Below are 19,274 nucleotides of genomic sequence, written 5' to 3'. Positions count from 1 at the left end.
CTCTATTGAAATAAACATGCACACTTGACCGAGCCAAGTGTATCTTGTTTATGAGGAGGTTGGGGAAGATAACTGTAGGCCAAATGAGCATTCAGTCGACAGTTATCTCCAGTGTATGTCCAAATTTTGACATCGTAATGGGCAAGACTGTGAAAGTATAACAATAGAAACGAAAAATAACAAGCAACAAAGGAGCCATGTAAAAAAAAGAAATGAGGAAAAAGAAACAAGGAGAGCAAAGTCGATAAAAGCCATCATAATTTAAATGGTTTTGCAACATTCCTAACACAGAAAAGCATTGTAGCTTCCAGCCTCAAATCAGTAACCTAAATCAACTTCTAGATCAAACACATGTGTGTGTATGTACACAACTGTTTATCATGTTTCAAACAAAATTTCTACTTGTGTTATAATAATCAATAAAAATTAATATACACATTAATATTTTCTTAATAGTACATAAAGAATATATTGCATACAGAACTTGTACAGGTCAAAGTAAATACAATGCAGCAGGTCACTTGCATGTCACTTAGTGCATCAATAATTTAATAATCATTTGAATATGTCATCAAGTAAGTTACATAATTTATATTTAGGGAAGCCTTGCTACAATTCATACTTAAGGCAATTAAATCATATACTAATCTAATGCAAGGCTCTATAAAACACACAGAAATATACAATGTCAAATAGTTTTGTCTTGTTTTTTATCACATTGTGCTAAATAAAATGTACAAACAGTAAACAGTAATATTAAAGTGAATGTTCACCTTTAAAAAACCTTCACTTGTGTAATAGGAAATTGTATCATTAGCAGTTCCTTAAAGGGGTTATCTGAAATGGGGGGAAAAACTCCACTTTGTTCACAGCTATGTCTGATGTAGCAATTCTGCATCATTTAGTTTGGAGTTATGTGCAGTACAAGGCATAATCTACAAACAAGCACGGTGCTGATTCTGTAGGAAAAAGTAGACCCTTTTTTCTGTCTTCAGTCAACTCTTTTAATATCCTCTTACTTGCCTGAATACCTTCCTTCACAGCCGTGAGAGATTTGGATAGTAGATAAGATCATGTGAATTAGACAGCCCAATTCCTCCCAAATGCTTTCACCAAAATACAGATTGCATACTATCAATGCTGAAAGCTGAGGGACTGCTATAGTGGACTTTTGTTTTATCCACAGCAGGAACAACAATTCTATTGCAATTCCTAGAAGCACAGGCTTTAAGAATTTGATTTTCTAAAGTATGCACTTCCCCATTACTTGACTTGTTTCCACTACAGGAGCAATTGGGGTACATTACACTGATACAAATGTAGTTGTCTAATATGCAAGAAAAAGTTTACAAACTGTGAACTTTTTTTAAATTTAGTTTTCCCTTACTATACTTTTTTTGTTTACTAGAAGGGACATGACAGCAAAACGGGATGCATCATAATGTATGAAGATACATTTTCAGATACATATACTCTACAAGCTTTTATCACATCTCTGATCTCATGATTTAATGACATTATAAAAATAGTTGGTTATTTCAAAGCTACAATCTCCATCACTGAAATGGAAGGTATGATACATTTGGTTCCACTACAAGCAAGACTGAATTTTGATGTAATTTGTCACATAAATATTCCAGGCCTTGGATCAGCAATATGTGGCTGTCAGAAAACTGCTTACCTTAAATTATTATAGATGGATCCTCAGTCCAAAATGCTAATGTATCTTGGGTTATACAATAAATTACAATGGTAGTGGTAGGTTTACCTTTTTTTTAACCTTCCTACAACAGTTAGCGATTTCATTGTACTTTTAATACTTAGGGCTAGTGGAATGGTTAAAGCATCTATACAGGGGTCTCTGATTGAATAGGAATGGCTAATTGCATTCACAGTAATGTTCAACAGGTCATTACAGGATCTTTTCCCATCGTTACACAAAAAGTAAAAACCGACAAACTACAACTGCATACTCCAAAGTTTCCTAAATAATCTAACCAGCATATAATTCTAATTTATCCCACTGCCAGAATTTACAATTGGGTTCTATAATGTGACAAATCATTTGTTATCTAGAACTGGATAGCATTACATTACTATAAAAATGCTCTATTAGTCCCATGGAGACAAATTTGTTTTTAATGAGATAGTTAAAATTTAGGATGGAAATATTTTACTAGGAAATACTGATCATAAGCAGCACTCTCTAAATAAGGAGCATTGTTTCCGGAATTAGTCACCCAGCTCTAATGAATAGCGGTGTTACAAAACATTATCTAAATCAGATTAGAAAAATGCTAATTTATTAGAGATAAGCGAGCATACTCGCTAAGGGTAATTACTCAAGCGAGCATTGTCCTTAGCGAGTACCTGCCCGCTCGGAAGAAAAGATTCAGGTGCCGGCGCGGGTGAGCGGTGAGTTGCGGGGGGAGCGGGGGGAGAGAGGGAGAGAGAGATCTCCCCTCCGTCCCCCCCCCCCTGCTCTCCCCCGCCGCTCCCCACCTGCTGCCGGCAGCTGAATCTTTTCTTCCGAGTGGGCAGGTACTCGCTAAGGACAATGCTCACTCGAGTAATTGCCCTTAGCGAGTATGCTCGCTCATCTCTATAATTTATCTTTGAGACTCATTGCTACTCAAAAGCAGGAACCAAAACAGGAGTTTCAGATGAAACTGGGGTCATTTGCTCCAATATGAGTAATCACTGTATATGATCTTATGAGGGTGATGTGTGGGTGTGTAGTAATTGCAAAATTAAACAGAAAAATTAAGATGGTGCTATATTATTAAATTAATGAAAATAGATGACCCTATAGATAAATGATTACTTCAAATATGGCAAGGGGAGGTGTGGCAAGAATTTCCGTTTCCTTGGTGTCCAGGAAAATTAAGAATACTAGTTCCAATCTATGTTAAAGGAGTGGTCTGCTTTGAAGAATCCAATTTTGCTAGAAAGGCTTGTCAAAATGAAAATAATCATATGGTCTCCTGCTGCTCCTAACCTCATAGATCAGTAATTTATGGGGCATCCCAGTAGCAAATATTCAATTCTTTTGCCATCACAGAGAGAATGAAAAATTACATGGTGCCCATCAAAATGAATGAGCTGTCTGTAAATGTTAAGGCCACACCAGGTCCTCCAGATAGAAAGACCTTAGGTTTGTAGCCTCCGTCCACCACTCTATTAACCTTGTATTCCCTAGCAGGGTATTAAACAATGGGTTTTCTAAATTGAAAAATTCCTAATAAATTGAAAAAACTGCAATACAAGAAAATGTCACAGAAGCTCAACAGAATCTTACATAAACGTTGGTTAGACTGAGTGCATTTGATAATATAATTTTCCCCCAATACAAAACAAACCTGCAGTAATCTCCCATCCTTAACTGTATCTGACCCATAACTGTTGTGGAGAGGAGTCATCGGGGAACAACAGGTAAGAGGTCGTGTTACTCGGTAGAGGTGTAAATGTTGACTATTAATGTGCCATCTTATTCACAGCAATTAGGTATACAATGAATATATCTATTCACGTTACAATATAGCTCATTGTGTTACCTGTCCACCAATATATATATATCATAAATAAGACTGATAAAGAAGAAACTCCGCAGTGTGCAGATAAACAATACAATACTTTCATTATAAAGTCTATAAAAGAACTGCTTTATACGTGATGGATTTGTAGGGAAGGCTCTGAACGGTCTTTCACTGTCTCACAATAATCCTGAAGAGATCAGTTTAGTAATGCAGTCTATTGCACAATATAGCATTACTTGCTTCCTTGATATTTTGTAGACACTTAGCAGAATATGGTCTCTAAGGCAACTTGGCTCTTACTGCCAACAGTGAACAACATTTTATTTACAGTTGTGTCTCTTTAGTTGTGTGTTTGAAGACAAATTGGTTTCTTCAGGCTAAAAAACAAAATCATCCCTGTAGTAAAACATGGTGGAAACTTCTTAGTGTTATTAAAGAGAAGGCACCTTCAGTTGAATTTGGGAAAGACAAACTTATGTACACGAAGGCCTCCAGTGATTTCTTTGTTGGTGGTAAAACTCGGTAATCAGACGGCAGACAAGTCAATTCTGTTGGCTGAGTTGCTGCTTTTGTCCCACGTATTCATCTTTGTCGGAGATGTATTGGCTCGATTCCCATTCATCTGGAAGGCAAAAACAAAAGTACAAAACATGACAAATATCACTTTTAAAATCTTGCATTATTTGATAAATGTGAATCGAAAAATATGGGAGACTGTTAATGATGATGATAGAATGTTTATAACACAGTGGTTTCGAGTTTCTAAATTACTTAGCATAAAAGTACAATTTATGTTAGCTTGACTTCAGACTACTTTAGACCAGTCCATCGGAGTTATACTGTATGTCAGAAGGATGTTTACCTAGACAGAAGGTTCCAACGTGTGACACTGTATAGGATATAGTGGCATATGCCACCTATGGGTTTCCATGTAAGAAAAACATATACTATGCACTATACCTTTTTATACTGGATTCCCTTCCATAGAATAGCAAGTCAACTACAGTTTTTGATACAATATAAAAAAATGTATGCCAGCCTAATGGAAGCCAAAAAGGAACCTTTTTGGCTTCTCTCAATTGAATGAGGATCTATGGCTACATTTGGCAAATGTGCTGTGAGTAGTGATGAGCGAGCATACTCGCTAAGGGCAATTGCTCGAGCGAGCATTGCCCTTAGTGAGTACCTGCCCGCTCGAAAGAAAAGGTTCGGCTGCTGGCGGCAGGCAGGGAGCGGTGGAGGAGAGCGGGGAGAAACAGAGGGGAGATCTCTCTCTCCCTCTCTCCCCTCCGCTCCCTCCTGCTCACTGCCGCAACTCACCTGTCACCCGCACCGGCACCCGAACCTTCTCTGCCGAGCGGGGAGATACTTGCTAAGGACAATGCTCAATCGAGCAATTGTCCTTAGCGAGTATGCTCGCTCATCTCTAGCTGTGAGCTTTCCCAGAGCATACGCTGAAATTGTTCATAAATATAATGACGAACAAGGCCTACATAGGCTTAAAAAATGAAATACAGAAAAAATGTGACCATGATGGCATATCACATTCACACAGTGTTTTTCTAAATTGTTGGCTAATGTAAATGGTGAGCAGAGACTCCACGAGTTTGTGTTTGTCTATCATATATTATTATACACCTATATTCGGCTTGCTTTTTTAGTGCTCATAGAAAGTTCTCTTTGTCAACACACTTTTCAAAGTCATTCTTGTTGCAAGTACACCAAATATTACAGCTTTCAAATGCTTCAAAAGCCACTTCATTGTAATTTGAAACCTTATGCATATGTTATAGCACATACTTCTCGTATTGCTACTCCTGACAAAAAATACAGTATTGCAGTATATCCTTTTTTCTATTATATTTTAGTGGAAGCTAAAAATTCTTTTTTCCCCATTTAGATTGCTGTTATTTAACAAGTTACAAACCATAGGAACTGGAAAGACACACATTAATAATAATTTGTATTGTTTGAGCCAAATAATTACCGTATATTCCGGCGTATAAGAGACGACCTTTTAACCCCCAAAAATCGTCTTATACGCCGGCTATACAAAGAAAAAAAAAAAACAGTACTCACCCCCCCAGCATTCTGCGGCGCTGCTGCAGGCTGTCGCTCCCTCCTCGTCCCCAACAGAGCATTGCTTTTGGATGCGGGGCTTGAAATCCCCGCCTCCAAAAAAGCTAATGCTGTGATTGGCTAACCCATGCACCGTCAGCCAATCACAGTCATTCAATGACATCATTGAATGGCTGTGATTGGCTGACGCTGCGTGAGTTAGCCAATCACAGCCATTTAATGATGTAAATGAATGGCTGTGATTGGCTGACGGAACATGACTTAGCCAATCACAGCATTAGCTTTCTGGTGGATTTCAAGCCCCACATCCAGAAAGCAATGCTCTGTCAGGGACGAGGAGGGAGCGACAGCCTGCAGCAGTGCCACAGAATACAGAGGGAGGTGAGTACTGTTTTTTTTTTTTGGACCGTATTCCAGGCGTATAAGGCGACAGTTGGGGGGTTGTCTTATACGCCCCATCGCCTTATATGCCGGAATATACGGTATACATAATATTTGTGTGTAAATGGAGGCTTCTGATCCACAAAACAAGACAATATCATTTCTATTAGCGGATTTATTTTTGATAGTTTATTTTAAAGCATCATTTCATCCAGAGCACTACACAATCAAAACAAGGTTGTGCATGCGTGTTGCCATGAGTTTACATACATACATTTAAAAGTATAATTCAATGTTCGAAATGGGGGAATGGCATAAAATAACAACAGGCACAGTACAGTGATCTCTCAAGTTACAACATTTTCAACGTGCCCTCTTATCCCTTTAAGTGCAAATTAATCACACCACGTCTGTGCCCTCCCATGTGATCATGTGTAAATGTATTTATATAAATGCATCTTTAGATCTGTTCCATTATGCCTGAGGAAGAACCCTGCTGTGTTTCGAAAGCTCGCTATATCGTGATGTATTTTCGTTAGCCATCAAAAGGTATCCTATCTACAAGATTTGTTTTTTTTTTACTGAGAATAATCACACTTTCCAGGCTACTGTGCTGTAACTTCAAAGCATATTCGACATACAATGTAACAGACAGTTTAGTCTATATCTGTAGCATGTAGGCAGTGCTGGAAGATCCAGCCAATCAGCATGGGTATTTCACTGCATGCACTGATTGGCTGTATAGTACCACCTCTTTATAATACAGTGCAGTACTACATATTCTGTACTTCTGTCTATATGTGTCAGGATGAGCATCTCCTTTAGACATATGGTTAAGGTGGCACCATTTTACCTTTCTGGTACATTGTATGCTGTACAGACTCTGAAGAAGCACCGGTCCTCTACACAGAGAGTGATTTACAGCTTCAAGCAGTATTTCTGACTTTATATGTAAAGATTTGCTTTCTGTATTCGTTATCTGTTTAATTTTCTTTAATCTTCATTCGGCATTATTTCTGGGTGACATTTTGAGTTTTTCATAGAGTTATGGTTTCAACATACAATACAGGGTTATTAAAATCGATCTATTAGATGTGAAAATCAAAGACACAAAGCGCTCTCCTGTCTTTGTTGGCAGCCATTTTGTGTTATATCATCCCTAGTGATGAGTATGGCAGAATAAAACTTTGTGGGCTTCATTCAGCAAAACTGTATGACAGTTAGACTGTCCTTGCTGCCCATAGCAAGCAATCACCCTCAGTAGCTTGAGAAATTATAGCTGTGCTTGGTTGCTGCAGACAACGGGGACAGTCTCATTATTAGACAGTTTTGCTAAAAGAAAATTTTTGAGTTTTTGTTTTCATTTATATCATATTTATGTATCTGAGTTTTACTCGATGTGCGTTTTAAGTGTTTGAAATCGGGGAAATCATTTGTAATAATTCTGTATTTTCAACATATAATTGCCATCCTGGTAATTAATATTGTACGTTGAACGCTCGCCATTCCAGTGCCAGCATTCTGCTGCCCCACGACAGCCTTTGTTTACTTGGCTGCACTGATGACGTGATAGTATAACCACGTGACCTCTACAGCCAATTGCTGGTCTCAGTTGAGTATGGCTGTAAGTAGTTACAGCAGTCACATGGTATACAACCACATATTTGCTACAGCAAGTTAAACTAAGACCCGTAAAGAGCATAAGAATGACAGTACTGGAAGAGCAGAGTTGGTATTTCATGCCATTCTCCCCTTTGGCTCTATTTTGTTTTACTTTGGAAAACCCCCTTAACATGAGATAATAAACAACAAGTACAATAAACATAAGCTTAATTAATGATGGACTGGTCGAGAAGGACAGTGGATTCTACCCGTGAGGGCTTACAATCTGCAAGGGATGGGGGTAAGAGTCAGTGGTGGGAGTAGAAGTTGCTCATATGGTGCTGGCAGCAGGGTTACTGTAAGTTGTAAGCTTTTCGAAAAAGGTGGGTTTTTAGGTTACTATTGAAGCTTTCAGTGGTGGTGGAGAGTCTGATGTGTTGGGGTAGCAAGTTCCAGAGTATAGATGACATATGGAAGCAATCTTGGAGACAATCCTGTGAAGAGCACACTAGGGGAGAGTAGAGGAGGAGGTCTTGTGAGGACTGGAGATTACCTGTGGGAAGGTGTTAGGAGATTACATCACAGATGTCTGAAGGAGGTAAGAGATAACCTTGCATGTCATTGTTTAGATTTTGAGCTACATTTAAACAATGGATCACCAGTAAAGGGTTTGGTAAAGAGGAGAGGCAGATAAGTAATCAGAGGAGAGGTGGATTAATTTAGTATTCAATGAGATTTATTATTTGCACTTACTACATCAGAGTTGAAAGGCTTTACATTGATGTTGCGGATAGAGCTACTTGTCAGGGACCACACTTTTGTTTTGTGCTTGAAAGCTGCCCTTACCTTAAAAAAAAATATATATATATCGGCATGATACTATTATGGTAATACAACAAGTAATTACTAAGTAAATATTTATTCCTTTTGTTTACTACCAAATGACACCAATATTGTGTTCATATCACATATTTTGATATGAAGACAATGAAGTCTAGTTTGTATTGAGAAAAGTCACAATTTTGCCGCAAGTGGCAAAATTGCAACCTTTCTGCTAATTATGCCACACCCCAACACTTTTTAAGAAAGTAGGCTGAGCCCGGCTTTAGAGGGCATTTCTGCACATGGTTTGTCACATTTACCATAATCTACAACACAAACTGGCATAGATCATAAAAAAACCTTCTCCAGCTCCTTGCTGTTAGATGAAACAAATGTATTGAGAGGCTCGAGCTTCATAATACATTTGTCACTCATAGTTGGGTACTGCCTTTGCTTAGACTGGTGTAAAAGTCACTGGTCTAAGTAACTAACCCAAATGTGTTTGTATCACATCTATGGGGCACATTTGGTCAGACTGTTGGGCATGCACTTCACTCTTATGCAGCTGCACGCCTTTTGTGGGCATGTGGCAGGAAATGTACTGGAGGGAGTGTACATCTAATTTTTGCTTTAGCACAATGAAGGACAATGGACAATGAAGGTATGGCAGGCTATAAGAACTTTGGGCACAGTGAAGAAACTACTCTCCAAAGACTCCAAGAAAGTATTATCAGTAAACAAACCCATAAAGAATATGTCAAATTGCTAAAATGACAGACAACAGAAAAAACAGTCTAATCCTATAAAATACTTAATCACTTGACAGAATCAGCTTGGATAGTTCTGTATTGAGAAAATATACCGTATGTAAAAAAATCTGACATCTGCATTAATCCAGCACTGAACTCTCATCTCCCTCGAGATCTCTTCTGATCCATTATTTTAGCATTATAACAAATTGAATATTTATGTAAGTGCTATAAATTTTCTTTAAAGATTTGAAAGTAAGATAAAAGAAGCTTTAGATAAATTTAAGTAAAAGTAGTGAAATTTTTTACATTTTCAACTGCCACTTACAGAAGTTAATGACATGCAAACACTTTAAGGCAGCTACGGGCTAGATTTTAGCATTTCCACCTTCTCGTCCAGTCTCGGCAAAATGACTGAGGTGTGAAAATGTACGGGTGCCATGAAAGGAAGATATAAATCTCACTGCTATTTATGACAGCCGATGTTCTAAGAGTAATGAGGATTTTATAAATTAATGTGACACTGGAAATATTAAAGGCTCTGAATGCCTATTCATTTTCACACGTAGATATGACAAGGGCAACATATGTTTCTTTTTATGATCTATGCATCTACCACTTAGCTTGCTGAACGTATATAACCCACCTCGGAATTGAGAAGACAGTGGAATAAGAAGATGAAAAATCCCTAAAACAATAAGAAAATTGACAATAGTTACAACAATTTATATGTATTATCTTATAAATAAAGCACAAAATCTGTTTGTTTGTGTCGTATACAAATCCACAGTTCTGGTCCGACTTGAGTGAAATTTTGCATGAGTGTTCTTCAGCACCAGGCAAGAAATACTGGCATCATTTTAAAAAGAACAAAAAAAACCCCAAAAACTATATAGTGGCTGCAATTAGATTCACTAGCGCCCACATACAACCTGCAATGCCATTTTTTGTGTCCATCCAATCATCTAGTCACAGATATTCCTGTCCATGTGGGTTTCTTTTTCATGTAATTTTCATGTCAGAAAGAAGAGGAGTGGCATACAGTTCCGAATTATTTAGGGTGAACAAGTACTAATGGTGCACTGTGTAGCGATCAATGGGTCCCCCATAGAACAGGAGAATGGGGTCCCTTGAACCCTAGTTGGTACTTCAGAAAGTATATGAGTTAGAAACGGTCTTCTAGGTAAGCAGCTATTTCCATTGTAGTTTATGTAAGTTGTGAAATGCTGGACTGTTACCACAATTCATAATCTACAATACAGTCTCATGTTTTGCCTCCTTCCTCCTCCAGTGCTGATTGGGGAGAAGGAGACCCCCATTCTCCCGGTATGTAGTAATCCTGAATGATCAACCTGTACTATTCAGAAATTTATGCCCTATACTTCTGACAAAGGTTCCTAAAGGGATTTCCAAGATAAATTTGTTTTGTAAAAATGGGTACTCCATGGGAAAGAAATAATAAAGAGCTTAAACTTGCCCCTCCCCCTCCCCACAAGTCTCCTACCATGGTTTCAGGTTTCCTCACTGACGCATAGTTCAGATGCTGCAGCAGCCTGTTTCCGAGACATCACAGGCTACTACAGCCTGTAAACAATATGTCAGCTAGGAGACACAGAGTTACGGTGGGAGACTTGGGGGCAGCGAAGAGGGATGAGCATAAGTTCTTTATTATTTCTGTTTCTTTATAAAACGTTTATCTCAGACAACCCCTTTAAGTTTCATTGCAGCTCCAGTATGTAATTTAATTTGACCCTCGGATCAAAAATGCTTTTACATCCCTGTGCTAAAGCATTGCACTGATGCCCTAAGAGTACAGGTTCTCTTTGAAGGAAAAGCATCACTTGTTATAAAGATTAATACATCACATAACATAATATCACAGGATAGAATAAAATATTGGGAGCAGATCTTCCTTATTGAAGTGAGTGATAACTGCTTTCTTCAAATATTGCTGCCATTTATAGTTGTTCAAACACTTGGAATAACACTTAACCACTTTTACAACAGTCAAAATCAGATTTAACACACATCCAAAAATATTCGCCAGAATGGGCAGAACCCTGGGTGGTCAGGAGTGTCAGTGTAGGGAAAATCAGCAAAAGGACTGATTGACTAGCACTGCTGTTATTCCATTCTGAGAATCAGTGGGGGTCATGGCAGTTGGCCCTCACTAATCAGGAAATTATGGCATATCCTACCATCATACCCTCATTTCCTATAGCTGGATAACCCGTTAAATTACTAATAGGAGATCTGTGTTTTTGAAAATATGTTACAAGCAGTAATTATTCTCAGATTTGGTCTATGGTTGTAAGCATTAGGACATCGGACCATCATGATAATACTCTCTTGTTGAATATCAGATTTAAAAATATGCATATCAAAGGGGTAATATGAGATTAAAAATGTATATTGGCTTTCCGAAATAGGTCCACTTTTATTTATGGGGTGTGTTAAGTATTGCAATCTCTGTAATATGGGATTTCTTCTCTTTCGCTGCCGTTTTTATTTTTTTTATTCTTTGAATGTTTTTTGGGAAATTGGAAAACAGTTGCAGAACTGTACATTCATTCATCCACAGGAGTGATCAGGCAAACAAGACATGGCTGACGTTTTGTTTTTAATGGATGTGAGAAGAGACTTTTAAATCAGGCCAGTCAATTTCTTCCCAAACATACTTAGCGAACTTTTACCTAAGAATGTCCCTTTTTATACATGGCTACACTGTTATTGTAATAAAGGAAATGCAGGTATAGGGCTCAGTCACACGGGCGCATCGGCACCCATACACCGGCGCCGATGCTCCCGTGTGACTGACAGTTAGAAGAGGGCCGTACCTGAAGACGGACGTCTCTCTGCAGCGCTGATGAAAGAACACATGACCGGCAATGAAGCCGGTCACATGTTCTTTCCTCCGTTGCTGCAGAGAGACGTCCGTCTTCAGGTAGGGCCGCCTGCTCCCTGCAGTAACACGGGCGCCGATGGGCCCGTGTGACTGACCCCTTACAGTAAATTTGGAAGTATATAGCACTGGACTTTTATTTAGGATTAGGATTTTCCATCAGTGCAATTATGGGCCACCTCAAATAACAAAAGACCGCTCTGAAGTCTACTAGTAGTTCACCACATTTTACAGGTGCCACTTACCACATGATATCAGCTATAGGGAAAACAGTTATAATATCTGGCTGTTTTTCCACCTCTTGCTCAGAATACTGGGCAGAGAAGAGCATGAAGAAACATATAAAAGTAGCATACATCAGTAGATGTCTTCTGTTACATGCATAATTTACCTTGACCAATTCCTTAGTACAATCGTAAATCTGCAGACCTTACCTGCAAAGAGTTGAAGACAGCAAACATATATTGAAATATTATTGACTGTTCATTGACAGCAAGGACTCCAAAGATCCAGGAGCTTCCCAGGATTGGCAGGAGCACAGCAACGGCTTTAGCTGTTAATCTGAACAAAAATGACACAAATACATATTTTTAACGTTGATTTTCATGTTCCTATTAAATATTAATTTATTTCATTTGTTTTTACCTTAAAACTCATTTTAAAAATATATGAAAAAGTCCCATGATGGCACTGAACGCGATTTTATGGCACTCACAAGAGTGTTTGTCCTTATTATTTATTATGTCAAATACCAGACACAGTCTAAAGAGCCATATCAAATGAGACTGGGGGAAAATAAAACAGTAAAACACATTGAGGCATTACTAAGAAGATGACAGTGGCACCAAATCAAAACTGTTGTGCAGTTTAAAACATGCCACTGGCTGTGTCTTCCTGAATGACTGTGTTCATTCACTTCTGACATTTATTGCCAAAATGTACCCCCAATGTGGGGCCAACAGTACATCACCTAAGATCTTTTTTGATAGAATTCAGTACGTTTTAATATAATTTGTTTTAAAGTTTATTTCCGCTGTGGGATATATACTGTACATACCACTTTTGCAATATACAGGATGCCATCAGCACCAGAGGAACTCTCATTTTTGTACACCACTGGGTGCTATAATAGTGAGCTGATATAATGCAACAAAGTTTAAAAATCATTACGTAGGCAACTATAGTTTAATAGAAACACATATTCCATGTAAGGCATCAGAATTGTTTCAGGTATCCTGGAAGAATCTTAGCATTTGGCTGCGCAACTGTTAGAATAAAATGATTTGCTTCGTCATAAATATGACGCTGTACACATGATGATACAAAACTGCTTAGAGATTACTACGCCTCTACTAAAACATTGTGGTCATCCTCTAACCATTTCGGGAAATTCATTTTACTCCATTTACTCTCAGCTAAGTAGCTATCGCTCCAGAACCCCACCAAATATATATGCTTGGGAGGAACCCCACATGCAGGTGGATTAAAGGGGTTGTCCAATTAAAAAATAACTTTTAAAATTAAATGAAAATTGGTGAAAACAAATACTTACTGTTACGATCGTGTGGGCAAACTAAGCACGGGGCCCACACGATCGTAACCAAAGGATATGCACACGGGGTTCAGACAACTGGCTCTGTGCTACAGGGAGGATGACATGGCCCTACCTGAGCAGGGACATCACCCTGATAAAGGGCGGCCCAGCGGTCTTCGCATCTGGGCCCTAGCTGCTCCTAGGAACCACGTCACCAGAAAAGGAAACATACACATGCCACATGAAAGGGACAGAACAACTGGACACACAGAGCCAGAATACACAGCATACAGCAGCCAAAATGCAACCACTAATAGCAGATAGTAAAGGCTGAATATAAATATTAAGTATTAGTTGACATTTTGATCAAAACATGGAAGCTAGCGGGCCACTTCACGGTTTCTGGCTATACCGCTAGTCCCTACACTAACCAGGAGTCCAGCAGCACCGGACACAGTTCACACTGCAAGCTGCAACAGGACAGAACAGAACAAAGTCACACAGCAAGCTGCAACACAACCTTTCATGCAGCCACCACACATAGAACCTGTTCACACCACTAACAGAGACAGAATGAACACTGAACAGGACTGCTCACACCAGACTACAACAGGTAGTACATACAACATGGACTCCACCCAGAGCTCACATGCACACAGATGAAACTTCACAGCAAGTCCAAGTGTCCTCATACAGGGGGGATAGACAGTCAGCCACTGTGCTGACATAGGGAACTGTGTTAGGGAACCACCAACTGACACACCAGAAAAGACAAGAGTTTGGAGGCCGCACCTGTCAGGGAAAGGAAAGAGGGGGTCTGCATATGATACAGACAAGGACTACAGGTTCCAAACCGTCTTTTGAGAAGCAGAGAGACACAACAGACCTACATGCAAACACAGATCTGAGTGGGAAGAAAATAGATACATCCAAACAGTACATGACCAGCCTCAACTACTCACAGGAGCTGGGTTTATATGTGCTGCAGGCTAAAGGGGCTCAGCTGCTGGGGAATACCACACCCAGCCAGCTCAATTACTCACCACTTGTGGAGATGTGCTGCTAGGAACCTTAGTACTACAGATCCCAGCAGCACACAACACTTACTAGTCCTCAGCCCTGGTGATCCAGCGCTGCAGCACCATGATTCTCTTAGTCTCTGTTGACAGCAAAAGCTAGGTGACAGCTGCCTGCCAATCAAAGACCGCAATGCCATTGCCTGTTATCCTTGCATCAGCACTCACATCCAGTGCACCATGTCACCATTCAGAATGTTGACACTGCAGCCTCTGATTGTCAGGCAGCAGTCACCTGACTTCCGCTATCAACGGAGACAGGGAGAATCGCGGGGCTCAAGCACCGGATCGCTGAAGTGGAGGACAGGTAAGTACCGTTTGTTTTATTGTTCGTCACTCATTTGGATCTCATTTTAGAAGCTAGTTTTTAACTGGGCAACCCCTTTAAGAAATGGAGAATGGCATCCAATAAATAAGAACAAGCTTTATTTGGTCACTATCATGGCAATCTGCGGTACATTCACTTGAACTTGACACACAGTTTTAGAACGTTGAAATACAGTTTCAAATACTTTAGCAGTGCTGACTTTGCTCTTTAGCCAAATGTTTTCATTCACTGGCCTTTGCAGCAACAAGTCTCAGTCTTCAGCACAAGTGCAAGTCTGTTACAAATTAGCAAGCTTCTCATATATGCGCGGGTACTTAGTTATGTTGTACGCTACTTTAGTTACAACTATTCTCTTAGTATTCACTGGCCTTTTTGGTTACTCACAGTTGCTTAGCTATGCTCAGATCTCTCTTGGCTCCGTGGACACTCAATATGTTCACAGTGTTTTACCACCCATGGTCCTTGTGATGAAAGGCTCTCTCGCTTTCAAACACAGTGGAATATGACTGGACCCAACACAGGTCTGACTTTCCAGACAGTGAATTAATGCATAGCTCACATAATCCAGCTGCTCTCAATGTCTTCATACTGTTAACCATGGTTTGCTTGAGGCACAGGCCTGACCAAGCCAGCCTTGCACTGCCCACTCATGCCTACTTGCACTCCTCATCACCAAGACTATACAGTAACAACTTGCGTGCCACACCCCACCTTTTACATGTCGATTAGCAAAACCCTATGAGGCACATTGTGTCTTCTGATTCATCCACTGTTGCTCAGGTCCAATGCAGCATGGTGACCTGGTGCTTTACACCCTCCAATTGGTTACCATACACACAGTCACACATCCGCTTGGGTCATTACAGAGACTGCTACAAACATCCAACTACACAGTTAAGCATCAACAGTATAAACTAAACTTTAACCATCAGTTGCCTGGTACACAGTTATAATATATTATACCCGTTACAGCTGTGTACTATGTATCTCTGTGGCCTTTACATAGTACACGTTAATTTCCTCAATAAACCTGGTCTTATAAATCCTTACTAGTATACATTTGTATTTTACTCCTCCTCACTGGCTAACGCTAATATCCATTTAGATGGGACGGCAGTGGTCTAAACGACTGCAAGAGCGCTGACATCACCGCTAAGGTTGTTAGCACTCATGCCAGAGTGTTTATACAGGCAGACTTCACCGCTGGATCCTGGGCTATTCGCTGGCTTCTTGTTCAGCGCTTCACATTCTATGTGAAGTGCTGAGCGCTTACGCACAATGACAAGCCCGCAATTCAGCAATGTTTTTTTATGCTGACTGAAAATCAGCGATAACGCAGAGTGAACAAATAGGAAATGATTTTTTTGCATTTACACTTGACAATTATTGCTCAAATTCATTTGTTTGAACAAATTTTGAGCTATAATCGTCCCGTGTAAATGCCCTTTAAAAAATCTCTAACAGTTTTCTGGATAAACACACATCATTTACAGCATTATCACTAGTAATTAACATTATTACCAGCTTTTCAACTAATAAATGATCTATTCCCATCAACCATTAGCATTCTATGTAATCTAACTAAATCCTATTAAACTTGACATACAAGGGGTTAAACTTTCCATTCCCCTTACAGATTATGTTTTCTTTTTAATGGGAAGAGTGAGGCAAACTGCTGCCAGGCACTTAAAGGAGTACGACAGTTGCAGCGTTCATAGGTAACTTGTTAACAGGCTCATGCTGCTCGAACCACAGGCATGTACACTGCACCCATGTATGTCATATTTTGAAATGCTGCAATGTTTCTGAATAAACATACTTTGAAGTTTGATTCTGAATAGTGCTCTGAATCTCGGGGGTTGGCACCACACTGGGCTCTCCCAACCCCAATTATCACATAGGGAGAGAGTTATCACTCTAGATAATGTGGGTGAGGAGATGTGGGCATGGCGCTGCAACCCTTACTTGGTGTGCCATAAAGTAACTAACTTCAAAGTATGCTTATTCTGAAACAGTGCAGTATTTCAGAGTAAGACATATATAAGTGCAGTATAGAAGCGTGGTTTGAGCAGCATGAACCCGGTGACAGGAGCCCTTTAAAGGTTGTTCACTATATTTATGGTTATGAATTTCTTACAGTTTCTAAACAATAAGGTTTCCTATAAAATGACAGAAAATTAAAAGGAAAAGTGTATTGCATTTCATAACACAAACAAATTAAAGGGGTTGTCCCGAGGCAGCAAGTGGGTCTATACACTTCTGTATGGCCATAATAATGCACTTTGTAATATACATTGTGCATTAATTATGAGCCATACAGAAGTTATAAAAAGTTTTTTACTTACCTGCTCCGTTGCTGGCGTCCTCGTCTCCATGGTGCCGACTAATTTTTGGCCTCCGATGGCCAAATTAGCCGCGCTTGCGCAGTCCGGGTTTTCAGCAGTCTTCTATGGAGCCGCTCGTGCCAGAGAGCGGCTCCGTGTAGCTCCGCCCCGTCACGTGCCGATTCCAGCCAATCAGGAGGCTGGAATCGGCAGTGGACCGCACAGAAGAGCTGCGGTCCACGAAGACAGAGGATCCCGGCGGCCATCTTCAGCGGTAAGTATTGAAGTCACCGGAGCGCGGGGATTAAGGTAAGCGCTCCGGTAAACTTTCTTTACTTCCCTGCATCGGGGTTGTCTCGCGCCGAACGGGGGGGGGGGGTTGAAAAAAAAAAAACCCGTTTCGGCGCGGGACAACCCCTTTAATACCCCTTTAAGGTATTAGCTTGTCACCTGGTAAAACAAAGGATTGACATGGCTAAAGGGTTATCCCACCAATCATTTTCATACCGAAAATCCCGAAAGACTGTTAATAGCCATTTCAAAATAATTTGCAGGGATTCTAGCATCATGTTTTCTTCATGGGTCCCCTTTGCTGTTGCCACTAATTTGTGCTGCTGGTGTAGACTCTGGTGAGAAACTCTGGAGATCAATTTCTGAGCTTTGTCATTGGCTGCAGCAGCCTGTTCATGGGATGTCACAGGCTGCTGCAACCAGTAAACAATACATCAGTGAGAAGACCCGGAGCCACGATGGGGGACTTGCAGGGAGACGTGAGTATAAGCTTTTTATCATTTTTTTCTCATGGGAAACCTGTTTTTCCAAAAATATTTTATCTTGGACAACTCCTTTAGAAATTTGAATTTTGGTTGCCCTTCAGACAACACAACCAAGAGGGTTATATTTGAGACAGAATCTGATCATACACTATGGTGATGTATATTTCCTTTGTCACACCATTTATTATACATATTTCTTTTTAATGCGTCATAACTTGGATCATATGACTATCATAGGTGCTTTTAGAGATAGTGGTTCTCCCAACAAAAATGCAGGCTATTAGTAAGGGTCACATCTGAAATGTGTAAGCCTTTGGGGCTTGTGTTTACCATACGGACAGTTATTTAACATGCCTAAAATAAAGATAAACTTTTATTTACATCTCACCATGACACTGGACCCCTCTCTCATTGATATACTGTACACTGAATGGCCTCTTTTAGTAGATATCCATGCCCTTTTCCCCATTGGAGATTCTGTGTATGGATATTAGACGCGTGCAACACAAAATCAAGTGAGTACGTTTTTGTGAATCAGTTTCAGCGTGAATCCACATTAGAATAGAAAAATTGATTGATATGAGTGAGTTTGAATGAGGCTCGGTCATCTTTGCAAGACTATTTGGGCCAGTATTTCAAAAACTGCCAACCTTATGGGATTTTCTCATGCAACGGTGTCAAGAATATACCAAGAATGGTGTGAAGGAGGAAAAACATCCAGTGCTAAGGAGATCCAGTGGATGAAAAAAAAGAGGTCAGGGGAGAATATCAAGAATCATTCTGACAAATAGGCGGTGCACAGTGAAGCAAAAAAGAGCTGAATACAATGCTGGTTCTCCAAATAACATGTCTAAAGGCACAACTTGTTGTTCATTACCCCAGATGGGCTATAACAGCAGATGACCAACTCAAGTGCCACTGCTGCCTAAGAAAAACAGAAAGGCAAGAGTCCAGTGAATAATCTCTTCACACACAATCCAAATTCTAAAAAATAAGTATAGATCACTAGAAAACATGAATCCTTCATTAATAGTGAACGACTAGGATGAACCCAACTCATTAGAACATTCTTTCCCTAGCTGGTAACATTTCTGGAAAGCATGACAAGACATCATTCAAAATCTGAGAGCTGACTTCAAAGTCACCAGTATTCCTTTTTATATAG

At 39.8% G+C, this 19,274-nt stretch overlaps 1 protein-coding gene across 4 annotated transcripts in view; it reads right to left on the bottom strand.

Moving 5' to 3' along the window:
* Positions 1 to 2,582: 2,582 nt before the first annotated feature.
* The window catches only part of ADGRD1 (adhesion G protein-coupled receptor D1), a 500,100-nt gene continuing 483,408 nt past the window's right edge, over positions 2,583 to 19,274 (bottom strand). For 2 of the 4 annotated variants that reach the window (XM_066603414.1, XM_066603416.1), the window contains 4 exons: positions 12,506 to 12,632; positions 9,816 to 9,857; positions 8,352 to 8,444; positions 2,583 to 4,158 (listed from right to left, as the gene is read on the bottom strand). In XM_066603414.1, coding sequence (XP_066459511.1) covers positions 4,063 to 4,158; positions 8,352 to 8,444; positions 9,816 to 9,857; positions 12,506 to 12,632 — 358 coding nt within the window. In that variant the 3' untranslated portion in view covers positions 2,583 to 4,062. Of the gene's footprint in view, positions 4,159 to 6,170; positions 8,152 to 8,351; positions 8,445 to 9,815; positions 9,858 to 12,505; positions 12,633 to 19,274 lie in introns of those variants that run through there. The other 2 variants (XM_066603415.1, XM_066603418.1) reach the window with 2 other exon arrangements.

This window comes from Eleutherodactylus coqui, chromosome 5 (genome assembly GCF_035609145.1).
Source record: "Eleutherodactylus coqui strain aEleCoq1 chromosome 5, aEleCoq1.hap1, whole genome shotgun sequence".
NCBI lineage: Eukaryota > Metazoa > Chordata > Amphibia > Anura > Eleutherodactylidae > Eleutherodactylus > Eleutherodactylus coqui.
Note: the sequence above shows the minus strand (reverse complement) of the source record. Positions and strands in the feature narration are given on the sequence as shown.